This window comes from Chiloscyllium punctatum, chromosome 11 (assembly GCF_047496795.1).
Source record: "Chiloscyllium punctatum isolate Juve2018m chromosome 11, sChiPun1.3, whole genome shotgun sequence".
NCBI classification, from domain to species: Eukaryota; Metazoa; Chordata; class Chondrichthyes; order Orectolobiformes; family Hemiscylliidae; genus Chiloscyllium; species Chiloscyllium punctatum.
This window is the reverse complement of record NC_092749.1, coordinates 35,351,732-35,371,315: the sequence shown is the minus strand read 5'-3', so window position 1 is coordinate 35,371,315 and position 19,584 is coordinate 35,351,732. Positions and strand designations below refer to the sequence as shown.

Here is a 19,584-nt window from a genome sequence, read left to right as displayed (position 1 = left end):
CTTTTTCCAATCCCACTGTGTTTGAATCTTTCACCACTGAATACTTCTGTTTGGTGTCTTCTTCTTTCCGGTCTAATCTCCATTGCACACCTCATTATGTGCCCTCTTTCTTTCCACAACAAATAATCATGCCATACTTTAGTTTTGTCCCCTTCAGGGATGTATCATGGTGGGCCCCATACAGGCTGCTGCTGCACACTGTCCACCTCTTTTCCCTAATCCACCGCCCGGACATGCCTTGGCATGCCCACTTGCCACCGGGAGGGTGGGGATCTCCAGTTTACAGCTCCCTACATGGGAGTCCTCCCGCTTTCTCTTGGGGTTTTGGGGTGGAGTGTGCTGCACGCAGCAGTGCACTAAACTGCCGATTGCAGTGGTTCATGGACTCCCAATGCAGTTGCTTGTTCTCTGGTGCTGTGGAGACCATGGTCCACATACATATAGGGTGCGGGTGTTTGCACTGTCTTTTTAGTTTTCTGGAGAACCTTCTCGTCTGCTTTTGGCTGCACTTCAGTTCCACACTCCTGATCTTTGGGCACCCGGTGTGGAGGGGGAAGGGTAGGTCTAAGGATAAACAGATCCAGGCAGTAGGCCATGGAGAGGGTTATTATGGCCGATTGCCTTCCCCTTTTCCATGGCTACGTCTGAGCCCTGGTGTCTCTGGAGAAGGAGGACCGGTGTCTACCAACTCCTTCCAGCTGTTCAGGGAGAGGTGGGCACTACAGGAAGTGGAGTGTTTTATTTCCCCCTCCAACTCTATTTTAATTTAATCCTTGCTATTTTGATCCTTCACTATTTTGATCACGCAGCATTGTCCTTTGGTGAGGAGGACATTGCTTGTCACTGACTACTTGTCACTGGATGTTTCCTTTCATCCTGGTGGTGGAAACTGATTAAAATTTGTACACCTGCTGTCTTCCACTGTGTCGCACAACTGCACACAGACATCATGGGTGCTGGGGAAAATTTTTAAAAACCCAAGAGATTTAGAATCTCCTCAATTTAGGGGACTGACTCTGTAAAAAAAAAAGAAAAAAATCATGCCATTTCAACTTCTCCTTAGCTACCTCTGTCAATGCTTCCACAATCTTCACTGACACTGTGAGGTACTAGTACTTGATCTTGTCCTTCCTCATCACTCCACACGTTCATCTTGTGATCCAGATCTGATAAACATATTTGTTATGTTTCTTTTATTGTTGTCCAAGTTTGTGCACAAAATAAATTATCGAGGCACATGCTTCCTCAGCTCATCAAAAACAACATGAAACAAGAGTTGAGCTTTCTTAAATAAAATCATTAAGTGATCATCACTCCACCTACAGCACATGGAGTATTATGGTTCAAGAAAGCAGCTCACCACCATTTTCTCAAAGGCAACTTTGGATGAGCAATACATATCAGCCCAGCCAGCAATATCCACGTCTCCCGAGCTGAATAAAAAAACAAATACTTATGAAAAGTAATACCATCTATCCAATAGTTGCAAGTTTAATAAAACTGATTTTGCTTTGATGAGGCACAATTTCAGTCTTTAAATACCATGTAGTATAAAAATATATTTTTGATAATGAATTTTCACAATATTATATTCACAACATACATCACAACCAAGCAGTTTAATATTTAACTCGCATTTGTACAGAATTTGGAAAACAAAATAATTTTAACTTGATAGCAGGTAAATTATGAATCATAGGAGATATAAACATTTGCAAAAAAGGGTTATGGAAAAATGATCTGTTTTATCTGTTTTAAGGATGTTTTGTCGGTACTTTCCTTCTTTCTTAAGATAAAAGTTTCAAGCTTTGTTATTTGTGTTTTACTTTAAAATGGATGGAAAACTACAACTCCCAGCGTGCTCAATGTTAACACGCAGACGCAGTGGCAATTTTTCTAGTATTTTGGCAGCAGTTCCTTTTTTTATATAAAAGTGTTGCAGACTTTAATGGCTTCCAGGATATCATTTTCACAGTACAAATTAGAGGCAGAAATAGAAAAATGCAGAGGAGAATGTCAATGGGACAAAGTTCAAAACCTCGTGAAGCAACTGCCTCCCAAAACATCGGAAAACGGTAGGTATTATAAATCCAGAAGTGTTCGGAGCAGTTTTGACCTTTGATGTCTGTTTAAGTTTTTTTATTTACATCTGTAAAAGTTGATTGAAGAATGAAGACAAGAGTTGAATCAAGCATCATTTTGCACGATCCGTGAGAATACTGATCTGGAGATCTGAAACAAGCGCTGTGAAAATTATACATTGATTTGCAGAAATTCTGAAGCTGTTATTCCAAGAATAAAAACGCTGAACTTTCTCACCTTCCGCTTTAACTGTACCATGTTTGAAGATTCAAACCACCGTGACGTATTGCACTTCTCTTTTGCCTTGGTATTGTCGACATAAATACTTATACAGAAAGTTTTCACCTTTTTAATTTTTGTTTAAAACATGCTGGAATGAATAAGCTTACAGCTCTTTTCGACCTGTCAGTAAGGGCTCTTGTGAATATCTATCATCTGCGTAAACTGTTTTCATTTTACGTGGATGAAACATATCGCGTATGTTGGAAATCTGAAATAAAATCTGAAGCTCTGAGCAATAATAGGAATTGCTGGAAAAGCTCAGCAGGTCTGGCGGCATCTGTGGAGAGAAATCAGCGTTCTGAGGAAGGGTTACTCGACCCGAAATGTTAACTCTCGATTTCTCTCCACATATGCTGTCAGACCCGCTGAGTTTTTCCACCAATTTCTGTTTTGTTTCTGATTTACAGCATCCATAATTCTTTCGATTTTTATTTAGCCGGGAACATACTTCAGATCAGACAGCAGGGTGAAAGGGACCAGATTTTCGCGGAGTGGGCAAGACTCTCTGGATCTTTAAAAAGCTGCAGAGCAGAAACCCTGCGGTTATTTCTGACGGATCCCGTTTTTGCAGGCAGGGGTATATGGGTGAGAAGGCGAGGAGAGTTGGTCAATCGCACAAGCGGGAATCCTGTATTCAGTAGAGCCATTTGAATTTAATAGGATACAGTGAGGTCTGCAGATCAGAGTTGAGAGTGTGTTGCTGGAAAAGCACAACAGGTCAGGCAGCATTCGAGGAGCGGGAAAATCGATGTCACCTGGGTTCTCAAACTCCTCCGATGCTGCCTGACCTACTGTGCTTTTCCAGCACCACACTCGCGACGCTGATCTCCAGCATCTGCAGTCCTCACTTTCTCCAATTTGAATTTAATGTTGAGTTCAAATAGACCCCATTTTGACTGTGCTGAAGACCTTAACTAGCAGTGTGACAATCATGTATTGGCAGAAATAGGTAAATGCTTTTAAATGACGAATAAAGTCTGCATATGATTTTAAAAAAACACAATACTCTTTAAATATGAATTTGCTGTCAATGAGAGTAAAAAGAAAGTCATCCTTGGACTGCTTTGATTTACAAGTCTCCTGTTTTAGGTTGGAAATAATACTGCCTCCAGTGGTGCAGTTTTAGGAGAGTTCTTTATTGACATTTCCCAAGAGCTATTATTATGTCGTTGAATGTTTATTTGGCTTATTTTCAAAAGCTGCTGTTATCTCTGGGAAGTTCTGAGTTCACAGTTTGCTTGAAAGTTCAAAGTTAAGAACATAAGAACTAGGCAATTCAACCCTTTGAATCTGCTCTGCCATTTAATACCATCATGGCTGATCTCATCTCAGCTTCAGGTTGATTTCCAATAAACTATACACAAGAGGAACTCGTAGTTGATGTCCCCTGGAATCACAGTGTGGTTTTAGGGCTACGTGTGGGACAGTCAATATGGCGCAGACAACGACAAAGTACACGGAGCAATATCAGGACCTATAAACACTGGTTATATACCTAACTTAAGATTTTGTCAATGCGCCACCTGCTGTTTGGTATTTATTCTCCAAGCTAGATGATCAAACCAGTATGTCAAAATCCTACATACATTGTACAATGTCATGGTTGGGCTGTTTGTCCCTATGGTGAGATGTCTGATGCCTTTGCAGTAACCAGTGACGTGAAGCAACGCTATCATGGCTACCTAACTCTTCAATCTTTTATTTGATGCATTGAACCAGATTTTTTCTGATAATCTCATGGGAATTTTAACTCTATCCCTTTCTTTTATGAAGGAAAAGAGCTATGCATTTTTGACAGCAGAGACTGATCAGGACTCCTTCAAACATGGAGTCGTTCTTCCATTTTCACAGTTCTTGCGCAATGCTAAATAGTTAGGGAAAGGCATCAGATTCATCATCCTTTACAATCCTTGACTCTCTCTGATCAACTGGAAACTTTCAATGAGTTCAGTTTCTCATTCCTTAATTATAAATTCTAGTAGTTTCCCATACAAATATCAGGCCAATTTGTCTGTAACTTCCTAGTTTTCCCCTCTATTCTTTCTTAAACAGTGGAACAATGAGTGCAATTTTCCAATTGAAAGGAATGGATCCTAAACCAAGAGAACTTCAGAAGATCATTGTTACAACATTTTCCATATTATGACTTGTTCCTTCAAAATCCTGGGGTACAAACTATCTGGTCCTGGAGATTTGTGACTTTTTAGTGCCAATAATTTCTTCATTACTGTTATTTTGCTTTCTTAAATTTGGAGACTTCAAACCTAATTAATTAATTGAATCCTTGGAATGTCTGGCATGCTGACCCCTTCCTTTAATGTAAAATTGACATATTTATTCAATGTGTATGCCATTTCCTAATTTTCATAGATATTATATGTTGTCATGTTTTAAGAAGCTCACGCTGCTCCTGAGCACACTCTTTGATAAGATAATTGTACAAGTGTTTACTTGCATTTTTTTCATTTGTTTTTTGTAGCTTTTACCAATTGTTTTGCTATTCTTTGCTGATCTTTAAATCTCTCTAATTGCATTTTTGTATATGTTTTACATTTTTATGTTTCCTCTTTTCCTACTTGTCTAGTACCTTTCAAGTTGTCTGCCTAAAAGGTAGAGGCCTTGCTTATTGGAGCTATAAACTTGTTCTGTATCAATTTTGTTTGAACACCTTTGTGAGAAACAAAGCCCACTCACTTCAATAATTTCAGTCCGAGACAAGATCTGAATCAATAGTGTCATTTATTTTACACTTGCAAGTGGGTGTGATGTCCCTTTCTCAAGGCAAGGGACATACACACACTAAATTCAATTCATACATAACATTTATATGATTTGATGTCTATTGTTTTACACTGCTCCCTCCCCTGCTTACATCGTCCACTTCCCTAAGACCGGCCCCCATTACCCCTGTTTGCCTCTTGCCTTATCCGGCCTTGTCTGTGATAAAATGCTTATTTCTGGTCTCACAAGGCTGTTTGACCTTACCCTGTTATAGGTCATTGTTAGGCATATCCCTTCTTCATCATTATCTACCCCCTTCATCTGTGCCTTTCCCGAGGCCGTTCTGATCCCTATGACCCTTTTAATTGGGGTTTGTTCCTGTGTTTTTGTAAAAGTGAGAAGCACATGTTTATACCTACTGTTTGTACAGGCGTATCTAGCTTAACTTCATCCCCTCACAACATCTTATCTACTTGCCCATAATGTCTACCTTCTGACATACAGTTTTAGCTAATACAAAAACAATTATATATTTCCTCCACATTGTTTCCATTCTTGTTGACTCAGCACTTGGCTAAAACAATTACCCACTGGTGTGAGTTCACCTCCTTTGTAAAATGGAATTGCAGAAGTAACACTAATCCTACTGATATCCCACAATTCCCCCTCTTTCTTTTAATTACCATTTGTTATCTTCTGCAAATATTTTATTTTTAAGCATCGCTCCCGAAATTCGCAAGCATCATCCCGGAGATTTCATCCATCTTGGTCTCACTCATCTCCTCATTATTTAGTCGATAAAGTCCTTCAGCCTGATTCCCTTTTAGGGGCATCTGTTTCATTAAGGCTGTTTCAATCAACCTTTGGGTGAGCCCTCGTATACAGGGTATGATCATTTTTATTAATTGTTACCCACCAAAAGAGAGCTGGCACAAAGCCTGCTGCAATCTGGTTACGAGCCTTAAATTCATCCGGTACTCCCCTAGGGACTCCTACCGAATCAAGATAAATCCTGTCATCGAAAGAAGTGTCTAACAGTAATCTCTTACCCCTTCCCTTTTTCCCTCCTTTGTTTTCCTTCTCAAATGCCAGGGTAAATGGAATTGCCAATTGTACAATTGCACATATCCCTCTCCAATCTGGAGATAGCGTGGGTCTCAATATTTTGCCTCCACAGTCCCACCACAGATCCGCTCGGGGAACCTTTAATGCTGAGTAGTGCCCTCCCTTCTCCGTTTCGGTGACATTCTTAATCTCTGTACATAGTTTCAGCTCCCCCAAATCTTTCGACCGACTTGTACCTCGTCTACGCACACACGAGGTGTGATTTCCAACTGCGGCAGAAAACAGGGGGGGAACTTTTGCATCTTTCTTCTCCAAGGGAGGGAACATCAGTGATAGGGAGGTACAATTCCTATCATTCCACGCAGTCTCATCCTGATACAGGGCTATCATACATTTCATGCCCTTCCTGTCTCGCTTCCACCCGAGCGGAAAGGGAACCACCTGGGCCACTGGTCGACCGGAGGCACATGCATAGCAATTGCTTTTGTTCAGACTTTTTACAGTATACTTTACCCATTCAACCCAGGCATTTGCATCCCCGTACCCAGTTTCTATTTCAATGGTCTGTTTCAAGTCCTTTACCTCTATAAATTTTACTACTTTAGGATCATCGGGAGGGGTGAAAGATTGTATCTTATTACCCAGTAGTTCTACCCGTTTTCCCTGTCCTACACTAATTCGGAAACAACAGCCCAAGAAATCCTTCCCATTTGCTTTCATTTCTATCCCAAATGTTTCATTTAATTGTATCTCATAGGTGGCCCCACCCAGGATTGTTTCGTGCCATGTGGTTTTCCTTATTGTTAGGTATATTGGGTTACACTTTTTATCAGGGCAATCGCGAGCTGGTCGGAAGGGGGCCCGGTGTACTGTGACAAGACTGTTATACCAAGTACTGTCCCCAAGGCCATCCCCATAGGACTTAAGATGTATCTCAGAGCTGCGATACTGTCTCTGATTATCTACGTCCCCACAATTTACTAAGCTGCACACATCAGCGTCTATTACTTGTGGGTTATCAGATTCAGGAACCGTTAATAATACATATGAAAATGATATTTGATGAAATGCCAATACTAAGAGAGCTAGCATCATAACTCTAAGCATTCCCAGTATTCTAAACATCATGCTGAAGCACAAAAAGACTTAATATACAATCTTACAGAAATAATCCCGCGCTCGCGTCGCCACTGTATAATTAGTTACTCAAAGTCTCTTTAGTCCGAGTTTCAGCGGATCTTGCGTTGATTCGGCTGTCCAGACTTCTTTCTCCACGGGAGGGTCCACTGGCCCTTTGATCCGAGTGTAGTGAGTCCAGCCTTTCTCCGCTGTCCTTATTGCCGTTTCGGTAGTCAAAAGAGCCTGGTACGGCCCTTCCCAGTCCGGCTGTAATTTAGTCTCTGTCCATGATTTTACTAAGATTCAATCTCCCGGCCGGATGGAATGAACGGTGAATTCAAGGGGTGGAGTCTGTGCCAATAAACCCTGTTTCCTTAGGAAAGACAAAGAGGAGGACAAACCCAGTATGTACTTCTTTAAAAACAAATCTTTAGTTTCGGGAATTGGCAATTCTCCATTCGTTCCCAAGTAAGGTAATCCAAATAAGATTTCATAGGGGGATAGTCCCAAATCTTTCCTTGGGGCTGTTCGTACTCGCAAGAGAGCTATAGGTAAACATTTGGTCCAAGGGAGTCTAGTTTCTATTATCAATTTAGAGAGCTGTCGTTTGAGTGTTTGGTTCATTCTCTCAACCTTTCCTGATGATGGCGGGTGCCACGGAGTATGGAACTCCCAGGAAATTCCCAACCCTTTCATTACCCCCTGTAACACTTTAGAAGTAAAGTGTGTTCCTTGATCGGAATCAATATGGTTCACGAGCCCATATCGGGGAATTATGTGCTCCAAAATTGTTTTAGACACTCCACTTGCAGTGGCGGTAGCTAGGGGGTATGCCTCAACCCAACCAGATAAATGATCTACTATGACCAACATATATTTTAGTCTGCCTACCCTGGGGAGTTCAGTATAATCTACTTGTATACTCTGGAAAGGTCTCAGTCCTGGGTCTCTTCCTCCCGGGGTCTGTTTTCTCAAGACTTTCTTATTTACCTTTTTGCATATGATACATCCCTCACATATTTGTTTAGCAATTGTATATATTCCTTTACATCCATATTCCCTAAGAACTAAATCACACATTGCTTGTACTCCCCAATGGCTGCCTTGGTGTAGGACGGCCATAATCTCTCGCATCATCATTTTGTTTAACATTTCCCTTCCATCAGGTAACATCCAATGCCCGTCTGCTGTTTTTACAGCCCCTAAATCTCTCAATTCTTTTTCTCCACTTTCAGTAAATATAGGAGCTTCCCGAGGACCTGGGACAGTAGGTATTAGGGAATGAATCGCCACTTCTTGTGGATTCAGGGCTGCTTCCTTAGCCACCTCATCGGCTAATCTATTTCCCCTAACCTTTGGTTCATTTACTTTCTGATGACCATTTACATGCACTACTGCTATTTCTCGGGGAAGTAATAGGGACTCCAAGACCCGTTTAATCAATTCTTCATGTACTAATCCCTTCCCCCACCTCTGGGTTAATACTCCCAAAACCACTCCCTTATCCACGGTAGCAAAGAGGTGGAAAGGTTTATCTAGGGAAGGTAGGGCTAACACAGGGGCATGGATCAAATCTCTTTTGAGTTTCTCAACTAGTTCTTTTTCCTCATCATCCCAACTTAGACATTTGGGTTCCCCCCTCTAATAGTTTGAGATATAATTTCTTAGTCTCCAGTGCATAGGAATCAATCCACAATCTGCAATAACCCGTTAGACCTAAAAATTTGCGTAACTCCCTTTTAGTGCTGGGCAGTGGCATTCCCACTATTCCCTCTATCCGTTCCGGGCTTATCTTTCGCTTTCCCTCACTAACTAAATGTCCCAAGTATTTAACTTCTTGCTCCACATATTGTGGTTTGTTTTTAGATACCCGCAGTCCCTGCTGACCCAGGAAATTCAATAATTTGTTAGTGGCTTCTACTACTCTTTCTCTTCTTTTTCCTGTTACTAAGAGGTCGTCTACATACTGCAACAGGGTAGTCCCCTTGGGGCTGCTAAATTTCTCCAATACTTGTTCTAACATCTGTCCAAATAAATTCGGGGATTCCGTAAACCCCTGGGGAAGCACAGTCCATCGGTATTGCTGTTTTCACCCTGTCTTAGGGTCTTCCCACTCAAAGGCAAACAAATTCCTACTTTCCTCTGCCAAGGGACAGGCCCAAAAGGCATCCTTTAAATCTATCACACTAAACCATTTGTGGTCATGAGGGATCTTACTTAATAAGGTATAGGGGTTTGGCACCACTGGGTGCCTGATCAGTACTATTTGATATAATGTTCTCAAATCCTGCACCAATCGGTAAGTTCCATCGGATTTCCGCACTGGTAGTATTGGGGTATTATAAGGAGACATACATGGCTCCAACAATCCATCTCTAATCAATCCTTCAATTACTGGCTGCAGTCCTCGTTTACCTTCTATGGAAATGGGATATTGTCGCTCACAGACAATGTCCCCTTTCCTTTTTAAATTTATTTCAAGGGGGGGGATCTGTAATTTTCCACGATTCCCTTCTCTAGCCCATACAATAGGGTCTATCTCTCTCTCCATATCCTCTGTCAACATTGCCATTTGGACAACTAATTCTTTTTCCTGAATTCCAATCTCCAGTCCTAAGAGGATAATTAAATCTCTCCCTAGTAAGTTACTTCCTATATCAGGGATATACAACAATTCCCCTTTGACCCTATCCTTAGGACCTTCTATCATCATAGGTTCAAATACTGGAACAGTAAATCCCTCCCCTTTAACCCCTGAAACAGTAATTGACCGTGTCGACATTTCTACTTTCTTTGGTTTAAAATTCAGTGATGACCGTGCTGCCCCCGTATCTACTAGGAAGACTACCTCTTCCTTATAGGGTCCCACCTTCAGGTTTATCAAGGGTTCCTGGTGGGCCCCCGAGGGCAGGAACCCCTGACACCCCTATTCTTCATCAAAATTCATAAGCGGAATTGCCCTCTCTTCCCTTTTCAGAGCCGGACATTCCCGCTTAAAATGCCCTATCTTTCCACAATAATAACATCCTGCCTGTGGAGTCTTCCAGCTCTGCCCCTGTCGCTCGAACCCTCTATCAAATATTCCCCCTTGTCCTCTCCCTCTCTGTCCTACATGCTGCCACCCACCGCTCCGGTTGCTCAATATTGGTTCCATTCTTTTCTTAACTACCTCATCAACCGTAGCTACCATCATTTTCACCTTCTGTTTCTGTCTCTCATCCTCTCTCTTTACAAACACTTTCTGTGCCTCTCTTAACAATTCATCTAATGGCTTTTCACTCCACCCTTCTATCTTCTGTATCTTTCTCTGTATATCTGGCCATGCCTTTGTCACAAAATGTACTTTCAAAAGACCCTGTGCCACTGGGTCCTCAGGGTTCATTCCAGAATATTTCCGCATTGAGTCTCTTAATCTTTGCAAGAAAGCTGAGGGAGTCTCATCTTTCTCCTGTCTAACTTCAAAGGCTTTAGTCAAATTCTGTGACTTCGGAACTGCCTCTTTTATTCCTTTTAGAATCAGGTCTTTCAATTCCCTCATTTCTTCTCTATGCTCCGGATTTTGATTTTCCCACTGGGGGTCTCTGATGGGAAACTTCACCTCTCCCTGTCCAGCATCTCCATCTCCAATCGGATGTTCCCTGTCCCATATTTTAATGGCTGCTCCCCATATAAGTCCCCTTTCTTCCCCAGTAAATAGTATATTCAAAATAGACATTAACTCAACCCAGGTATACAGACTGCGCCCCAAAAATTGATCAGTTTGTTCAGACAACCCTACCAGAACCTCAACCAGGACCTTCATTTCTTTTTTAAATATTCTGACCTCCCCACTGCTGAGGGGGACACTTACAAACCCAATCTTTGTCCCCTATTGGTACCTCCCGAAGGGGATAAGTCATTACGTTCTTCCCCTTTTTCTTTTTTTTTAAAGAAATATTGCAATATTTCTAGCTCCCCATAACTTCAAACACCAATTCATCAATTCATGCTTGACTAACTTTAAAGCCTGTTCCAAACTTGTAAATATATTTATATATTTACGTTCATTTATTCAGTATTTAATATTCAAAATGTCAAATGCATACAGTTCTCAATTTTGAAATCCACTGTAATCACCCAGTTTTAGTCCCTTAATTTAAATCCAAAATTAGTTTTCTTAAGTAGTCCTGACCAATCATTGCTCAATTACAATACTATAGGTCTTGAAATAATCAGAGCTGCCTTAAAATTATTTGTCTATTCAAGTTTAAAGAAAAAAACTTCTAATGCATGAACAATGGCCGAATCCAAGGTCACAGATATTAACCATAGGATCTTGTTTTTACTACAATCTAATGTTGAACTGAAACTTCAACTGTCCTCCATAAATCGCTTTCATGTAAAGATAGAAGAGATTAGTTAGAAACTGATAGTAAGGCAGTCATGACCTGTAAGAAGAACAGGAGTTATCATTCTTTTTTTTCATAATTTCTATAGAATCCTTAACCTTAAAAGAAATCATGTTAAGTTTCCATAATAAGAATCAGATTCAAAACTGTCCCGGAACTCAAGCTCCAGGCAATAAAACGCAAACATTCAATCACCAACAAACAAATGTGCATTCAAACCAAATCACAAAGGGTTAAACTTTCTACCAGCTGTACAGCTCTCTTCATTCTCTCTCTCTCTCTCTCTCTCTCTCTCTCTCTCTCTCTCTCTCTCACTCATTGACAAATAAATTCAGATATTTACAAACCCAGTCTTTGTCCGACCTGAATTTTGGCCAAAAGAGGCGGGACGAAGAATGGATTCCTTAGTCCATATGAAGCAACAATATTTAATCATCTTTTTCCCCTGTACAAGTATTATTTTGCCAATTCCACAACATCCTCCCCAAAGAACTTTCTGGAGGTATGTTGTAAGGGACCCCGCCTCCAATTCCATTGCTTTTTCCTTCTTTTGTTTTCCCAGAGGCTTTTTCCTTACCTACGACACAACCCATATTGAGTTCCTTCGTTAGTCCCTTATTAACTACTAAAACTCAATCCCGGCCACCAAGGCAATACTTAAAAGTCAGGTTTCTTACCTTGGTCTGTGCACAGAGTTGCCTGGCCCCTTTGTGCCGTATTGTCTATCGAGCTCCTATCACTGTCTGATTCAGATGTCTCTCTTGTGGGATTCGTACCAGTCACCCAAGGGAGCAGACCAAACCAGGACACGAGACCGCTCCTCAATGGGGAACGGGACGCGTCTTCCCAGTGTCCAAGGCCAGCTACTCCCCCCGGTGATGGAAGAAAATCCCGGACGAGCCCCCAATTGTGAGAAACAAAGCCCACTCACTTCAATAATTTCAGTCCGAGACAAGATCTGAATCAATAGTGTCATTTATTTTACACTTGCAAGTGGGTGTGATGTCCCTTTCTCAAGGCAAGGGACATACCACACACTAAATTCAATTCATACATAACATTTATATGATTTGATGTCTATTGTTTTACACTGCTCCCTCCCCTGCTTACATCGTCCACTTCCCTAAGACCGGCCCCCATTACCCCTGTTTGCCTCTTGCCTTATCCGGCCTTGTCTGTGATAAAATGCTTATTTCTGGTCTCACAAGGCTGTTTGACCTTACCCTGTTATAGGTCATTGTTAGGCATATCCCTTCTTCATCATTATCTACCCCCTTCATCTGTGCCTTTCCCGAGGCCGTTCTGATCCCTATGACCCTTTTAATTGGGGTTTGTTCCTGTGTTTTTGTAAAAGTGAGAAGCACATGTTTATACCTACTGTTTGTACAGGCGTATCTAGCTTAACTTCATCCCCTCACAACATCTTATCTACTTGCCCATAATGTCTACCTTCTGACATACAGTTTTAGCTAATACAAAAACAATTATATATTTCCTCCACATTGTTTCCATTCTTGTTGACTCAGCACTTGGCTAAAACAATTACCCACTGGTGTGAGTTCACCTCCTTTGTAAAATGGAATTGCAGAAGTAACACTAATCCTACTGATATCCCACACCTTCCACTGATTTTTCCACTCAGTAAAAACAAGGACTGCAGATGCTGGAAACCAGATTCTAGATTAGAGTGGTGCTGGAAAAGCACAACAATTCAGGCAGCATCTGAGGACCTTGAAAATCGACGTTTTGGGCAAAAGCCCTTCATCAGGAATAGAGGCAGAGTGCCTGCAGGGTGGAGAGATAAATGAGAGGAGGGTGGGGGTGGGGAGAAAGTAGCATAGAGTACAATAGGTGAATGGGGGTTGGGATGAAGGTGATAGGTCAGGGAGGAGGGTTATGTACTCATCCAGATACTTCTAAATGTTGTAATTGTCCCAGCCTCCTCCACTGTGATAGATATAGGACAGATGTCGGAGGTAGTTTCTTTACTCAGAGAGTAGTACGGGTATGGAATGTACTGCCTGCAGCAGTAGTAGACTCGCCAACTTTAAGGCTATTTAAATGGTCATTGGATAGGTATATGGACAAGAATGGAATAGTGTGGGTTAGATGGGCATCAGATTGGTTTCACAGGTTGATGCAACATCGAGGGACGAAGGGTTTGAACTGAGCTGTAATCTTCTATGTTCTATGTTCTTCCTCTGGCAACTCATTCCATACATGCACAACTCTTTGTGTGAAAAAGTTCTCCCTTAGATCCTTTTTATATCTTTCCCCTCTCACCTTAAATCTATGCCCTCCAGTTCTGGACTGCCCTACCCCAGGGAAAAGACCTATTTAGCCTATCCATGCCCTTTATGATTTTATAAACCTCTGTAAAGTCCCCCCTCAGTCTCCGTTGCTCCAGGGAAAACAACCCCAGCTTATTCAGCCTCTGCTTATAGTTCAAACCCTCTAACTCTAGCAACATCTTTGTAAATCTTTTCTGAACCCTTTCAAGTTTCGCAACATCATTCTGATAGGAGGGAGACCAGAATTGTACACAATATTTCAAAAGTGGCCTAACCAATATCCTGTACAGCTGCAATATGACCTCCCAAATCCTATACTCAATGCTCTGACCAATAAATGCAAGCATACCAAATGCCTTCTTCAATATCCACTGTCATGCATTACGTAACTACAGACAAGTTTCTGCACAAATCTAATAACAAATACATGGGCTTTTTTTGTGATGGCCTCTGTGATTGAGTTCCAGTTGTTAAGACTAGCTTCTGAAAATGCCCACATTATAAGCTGCTAGAAGATGATTGGTGTCTATGGATTCTTTTCTTAGTCCAAATTGATACTGTTTTAAGATAAGTAAGAAAGCAGTGGAGTAGAAAAAGGTAACTTGACCACATGCTTTGGGAAAACGTGGTTTTCATTATTCGAAAAGCTATGTGAATTTTTATAGTTTCATGTTTCCATCGAAGCAGATAATGACAGTATGCTACCAGCTACTACGATTGGTATGCTTGTTACCATAGCAGTGAAAAACAAACAGTGATATCTTTAGTCATGAGCTGCAGAAACAGTGATGGTAAACCTGGGAACATTTGGGTTGGTCTCACTTGGGATTAAGCCAGGGACAATATTTAAGTCTTGGGATATTAATATATAATGCCCAGGACCACGCAGATTAATCATAGCGAAAGGAGATGATTTGTATTTCTATAACATCTTATCTTACATCTCAGAAATGCCACCAGTTGTTACACAACAGTCTGGAAACTTCAGGGTGAACTGTCATCGTAAGAACTCTTCTCACACACACACACACACACACATCAAATTAATCTGTCTACAATTTGATCATTGATTTAAATGATGTATTTTTAAATAGGAGTAACTGAACATGAATGCATTTAGTATTCTGACAACAGTATTGCATAAGCTGCTTTCCACGTTGTTCACTTTTTTTCTGAGTTTGCTTAAAATAAAATGTAAATTATGTACCTCTCTTAATTTGAAGCTTAAATTATTTGTTGATTTAATTTTGAATTAAATTCCCACTTTGTGCTGCTACTTACTGCATTATGCAATAATTTGAATTATTTTTAGTTCAAAGACAAATTTGAACTATCAGAAATAGACAAAACAACTGCTATAGATGTAACAATGTCAACATAATGTAACGGAATGCTTCATGGGAGCATTATAAAGCAAAATAGGATACCTTAGGTCAGGTATCAAAGCTTGGTCAAAGAGGTAAGCTTAATAAGGTGTTCTGAAGGAGGAAAGCAAGGTGATGAGATGTAGCAAGGAAATTCAAGGATTTAAGACTGAGGCAACTGAAAGTGAGGCCATCAGTTATAGAGCAGTTATGATGAGGAATGCACAAGAGGCAGAGTTAAAAGAGCACCAGTATCCCTGAAGTATGTGGGACTGGATAAGACTAGAGATGGAGAGGAGCAAGGTCAGGGATTGATTTAAAATCAAGGTAAGAATTTTAAAATTATTCAGTATAAAACAGCAGCCAGTAAATAATAAATAACCAACAGCAAAATAATAGTCACTACAGTTTCCTCTTTATGCTCTCTTACGACAGCAAATGCCACTAATGATGAGGCTTAGGACCCAGTTTAGGTCATATACTGAGCTAGTTTGTCTCTGACGTTTGGCTGTAGTAGAAAAATAAAGTTGATTTACAGTAATCTGTTAAAGAGAGCAGGTCAATGTATGAATGAGTTTTAAATCAGCCTTGTAATAAATAGGGTATACCTGTGCATGTTTGGAGATATTTGTACTCATTCAAAACTATAACTTGAAATATCATAAGATTTTCACACTTATGAAAGAACTCCTTGAAAGCGTTAATACTGATGTATTATCTCAAGCTTGTTTCCCAAATTGCTTTCCACTTTATGTTAATTAGCTATAAACAGCAGTGATTCAAATCCATTAAACTAGATGCTGCAAAGAGAAACTTCTCTTAATTCTATAATACCAATGTTTTCAAAGCACATATTAAGGAAGGTTCAATTTTCAAAATCTCCTTCACTCTTTTGGAAACTCATTATTCATTTTTTACCTTTTATTTCTGATCTTTCTCAATACAATACTACCTCACTGCAGCACTAGCAATTATAAAATCAATCTTCTGGTCGCATTAAGCGAGACAATCTTAGTGAATGTATACTTTAATAACTAAGTTTTGTACAGATAAAATACTTGTTACAATGTATTAGTGGAGTTTTTAGAAAAGGCGAGGAGGACCCGAGATGAAACAAAAACTTCAGGACCTCCTGCCATAAATTGTATATAGTAGATGATAGAAACAATGAATATTGAAACTGGAAGTAGTGCTACTGTGACTGCATCCCATCATGCTCCTGACTTAAACCATTCAGATATTGGAAGAGATAGGAGGTTGATCACATGCAGACTCTATTCTGCTGTTGAAACTATGCTGTAGATATGGCTGTCAAATGATGTCACCCAACATGTTAGTCATTGCACAGTTATTGATGGTAGTGCCATTGAAAGTCATGGGAAGGTGGATTGTTTGAGATAATCATTATAGAGCTCTTAGAACTTGCTACTGATCAGCCCAAGCCTTTTGAAGGCTTTATGGTAAAGATATATTGGTAACAATATCACCAATACCCGAAAGTTAGGCACCAACTCCATTAAGTTACTCTGCAAGACTATTTATTGATCATCATTTTCCTTCCTCGCATGTACATGGAACGCCTATAATGAAAATCTCTGTATAAATCTCTTTATGGCTTTGCTACTCCCTTTCTAATCTCAATCCAGACCTACATTCCCATCTGAATGCCAACCTCTGACAGTTTTTTTTTTGCAATTCTCTTGCTCCTGCAGTATGCAATTGCTGGTTTTGTCTTCAACTGTTTGGGCCTGTGTGTTTAGATTTTCTGCTTAGCATCTGTCCAAACACTCCCTTCAATTAATGCCCTCCTAGTAGCTCCTTCTTTGGTGTAGTGTCCATTTTTTGTTTGATTGTACTTCTGTGAAGCATCTTGGACTATTTTCATATGTTAGTAAGTTATAAATAATAAGCAATGTAAATATCAGTGATTAAATATGGATTGAGAATAAAGGCTGGCACTAAAATAAATTTTAACTTGTGTTCTGTGACAATGCTAATTGGTTAATTTTTCTTTGATTCCGAATGAAAGATGATTTTGGGAATCTGCTGCTTGCTGAAGTCCTCGTGGAACAGTGCCTCAAGGAAAATACAGCCAAACTGAAAGATTGCACTCCAATAATGGAAAAGAATGAACCCAAAATAAGAGAAGCCAAGAAGTACTTGAGCAGTATATTAAACAGAGGCAAACTGCAAGTGAGTACAAGAGCATGAATCTATTGAGGCAAAATCTCCCGAAGATTATAAAATTAAACTTGGCCAAAATATTTGAATGTTGGTTGACTGTAATTCTTTTCAAGATATCTTTTCTAATATGGGCCAAGAACATTTTATTTCTGAGTTCATCAGTCAGTTACATTCTTTTCCTACATGCAAAATGTATTTTTGCTGAACTGTTGCAGATTTCACTGTTAACTAAAACTGTATTTTTTTTAATAAATAGAACATCTTCAATCAGATTAATAGTTTGCATCTGTACTTTGTTGCTTTCATTAGAAAAATGCTGAAATGTTAGAGTTCTATGATACATTATCAGTGAGTATTGGATTGTCTGATTAATTCTCCCGCTCTTGCTCACATAGTTCTTGATTTCGGACACATTGTGTTGAATGGTACTCAAATAATTTTCTGAGGGATGTGGGAGGGAGTAAATGTCTGATGGAACTTGTTATTTTGTTTATATCCGGTGCCTGTAACGGCAACACTACAGCTTGAAGCTGTGTTTCACAACCTGAGGTTCTGTGGCCTGGGAAGAGCCTGGCAAAAAAAAAGGGAAAAGAGAGTAGTATGCCCTAAATAAATAAACAGGAGTGAGTGAGTGCATAAAGGCCCAGGCAAAATTAATTTCCCTTGACAAGCTAACGTAGGATATTTGCTTTAAGGCATTTTTTGGCACAATGCATTCTCACATGGTTACCTCAAAAGGAAGCACTTTAGACTTCTTTACTTCCAACATTTGCACTCTCTGTACCTGCAAATTATGGTCAAGCTGTAGGAACCCAAGTCATACCAACCTAACCTGATTCCTCATACCTGTCCTCAAGATACTTCCTCCCTTGCCCCAAGCTTTTCTCAACAGTCATCCACTGATCTGACAACCAAGCCATCATTCAGGCCAGTTGCGCCCCATACCATCTGCCATTCTACCCTCATCCAGCTACCATGTTATTCCCCAGCCGTCTGCCACCTAAATCCCTCTGTCACCCTGTTCCACTTACATTACACACTTACCTTCTTCCAGCAACTGATAAAGTGGCTTCAGTACCTATAAATTCTGAATGTGGCAACTCATGTAAATGAAAGGAATGGGTTTTTGATGTGAATCTATTCTGCTGCTGGCTTTGTAAATACATGTCCTGGTTTAGACTGGTTTTAACTGAGAATGCTCAAGGCCAGAAATTTTGTACAGAAGATTCCCCAAAGGTGAGTGCTTTTCCTGTTCTGACAGTCTTGGAAATAAAGTTCTTCACTTTACAAAAAGTACCTTCTGAACTGTTTAACTTTATTTGTAAGCCCTTTTGATCTAGATGCTTGAAGGAATGCAAACCTGATCTGCGCAACCTGTCTTCATTATTTAACCCATTTAGCTTTATTATCTTTATACAAATCTGCACAGCAACTCCACCAAATTCAATATATAGAACATAGAACATTACAGCGCAGTACAGGCCCGTTGGCCCTTGATGTTATGCCAACCTGTGGAACCAATCTGAAGCTCATCTATTCTACACTATTCCATTTTCATCCATATGTTTGTCCAATAACCATTTAAATGCCCTTAAAATTGACGAGTCTACTACTGAAGCACGCAGGGTGCTCCGCGCCCCCTACTACTCTCTGAGTAAAGAAACTACATCTGTCCTATATCTATCACCCTTCAATTTAAAGCTATGTCCCTCATGTTAGCATCACCATCCAAGGAAAAAGGTTCTTACTGTCCACTCTATCTAATCCTCTGGTTATCATATATGTCTCAAGTAAGTCACCTCTCAACCTTCTCTCGAATGAAAACAACCTCAAGTCCTTTAGCCTTTCCGCATGAGACTTTCCCTCCATACTAGGCAACATCCTAATAAATCTCCTCTGAACCCTTTACAAAGCTTCCACATCCTTCCTATAATGAGGTGACCAGAACTGTATGCAATACTCCCAAGTGTGGCCGCACCAGTATTTTGTACCTCTTGGCTCTGAAACTCAATCCCTCTACCAATAAAATCTAACACACCAAATGCCTTCTTAACAACCCTATCAACTTGGGTGGCAACTTTTGGGGAT

At 40.3% G+C, this 19,584-nt stretch overlaps 2 protein-coding genes across 2 annotated transcripts in view; one reads left to right on the top strand and one right to left on the bottom strand.

Annotated features, from left to right (window-relative positions):
* Positions 1-1,888: 1,888 nt before the first annotated feature.
* Positions 1,889-19,584, top strand: part of LOC140482887 (tetratricopeptide repeat protein 7A-like) — a 361,467-nt gene continuing 343,771 nt past the window's right edge. The window contains exons 1-2 of the mRNA XM_072580610.1: positions 1,889-2,075; positions 17,342-17,505. Of these exons, the coding sequence (XP_072436711.1) occupies positions 1,949-2,075; positions 17,342-17,505 (291 nt within the window). The 5' untranslated portion in view covers positions 1,889-1,948. The remainder of the gene's footprint in view (positions 2,076-17,341; positions 17,506-19,584) is intronic.
* On the bottom strand, positions 5,087-12,678 carry LOC140482888 (uncharacterized). The gene is made up of 2 exons (XM_072580611.1): positions 12,335-12,678; positions 5,087-7,642 (listed from the first exon to the last, which is right to left on the bottom strand). The coding sequence occupies exon 2, from the start codon at positions 7,276-7,278 to the stop codon at positions 5,938-5,940; it is 1,341 nt and encodes a 446-aa protein (XP_072436712.1). The 5' UTR covers positions 7,279-7,642; positions 12,335-12,678; the 3' UTR covers positions 5,087-5,937.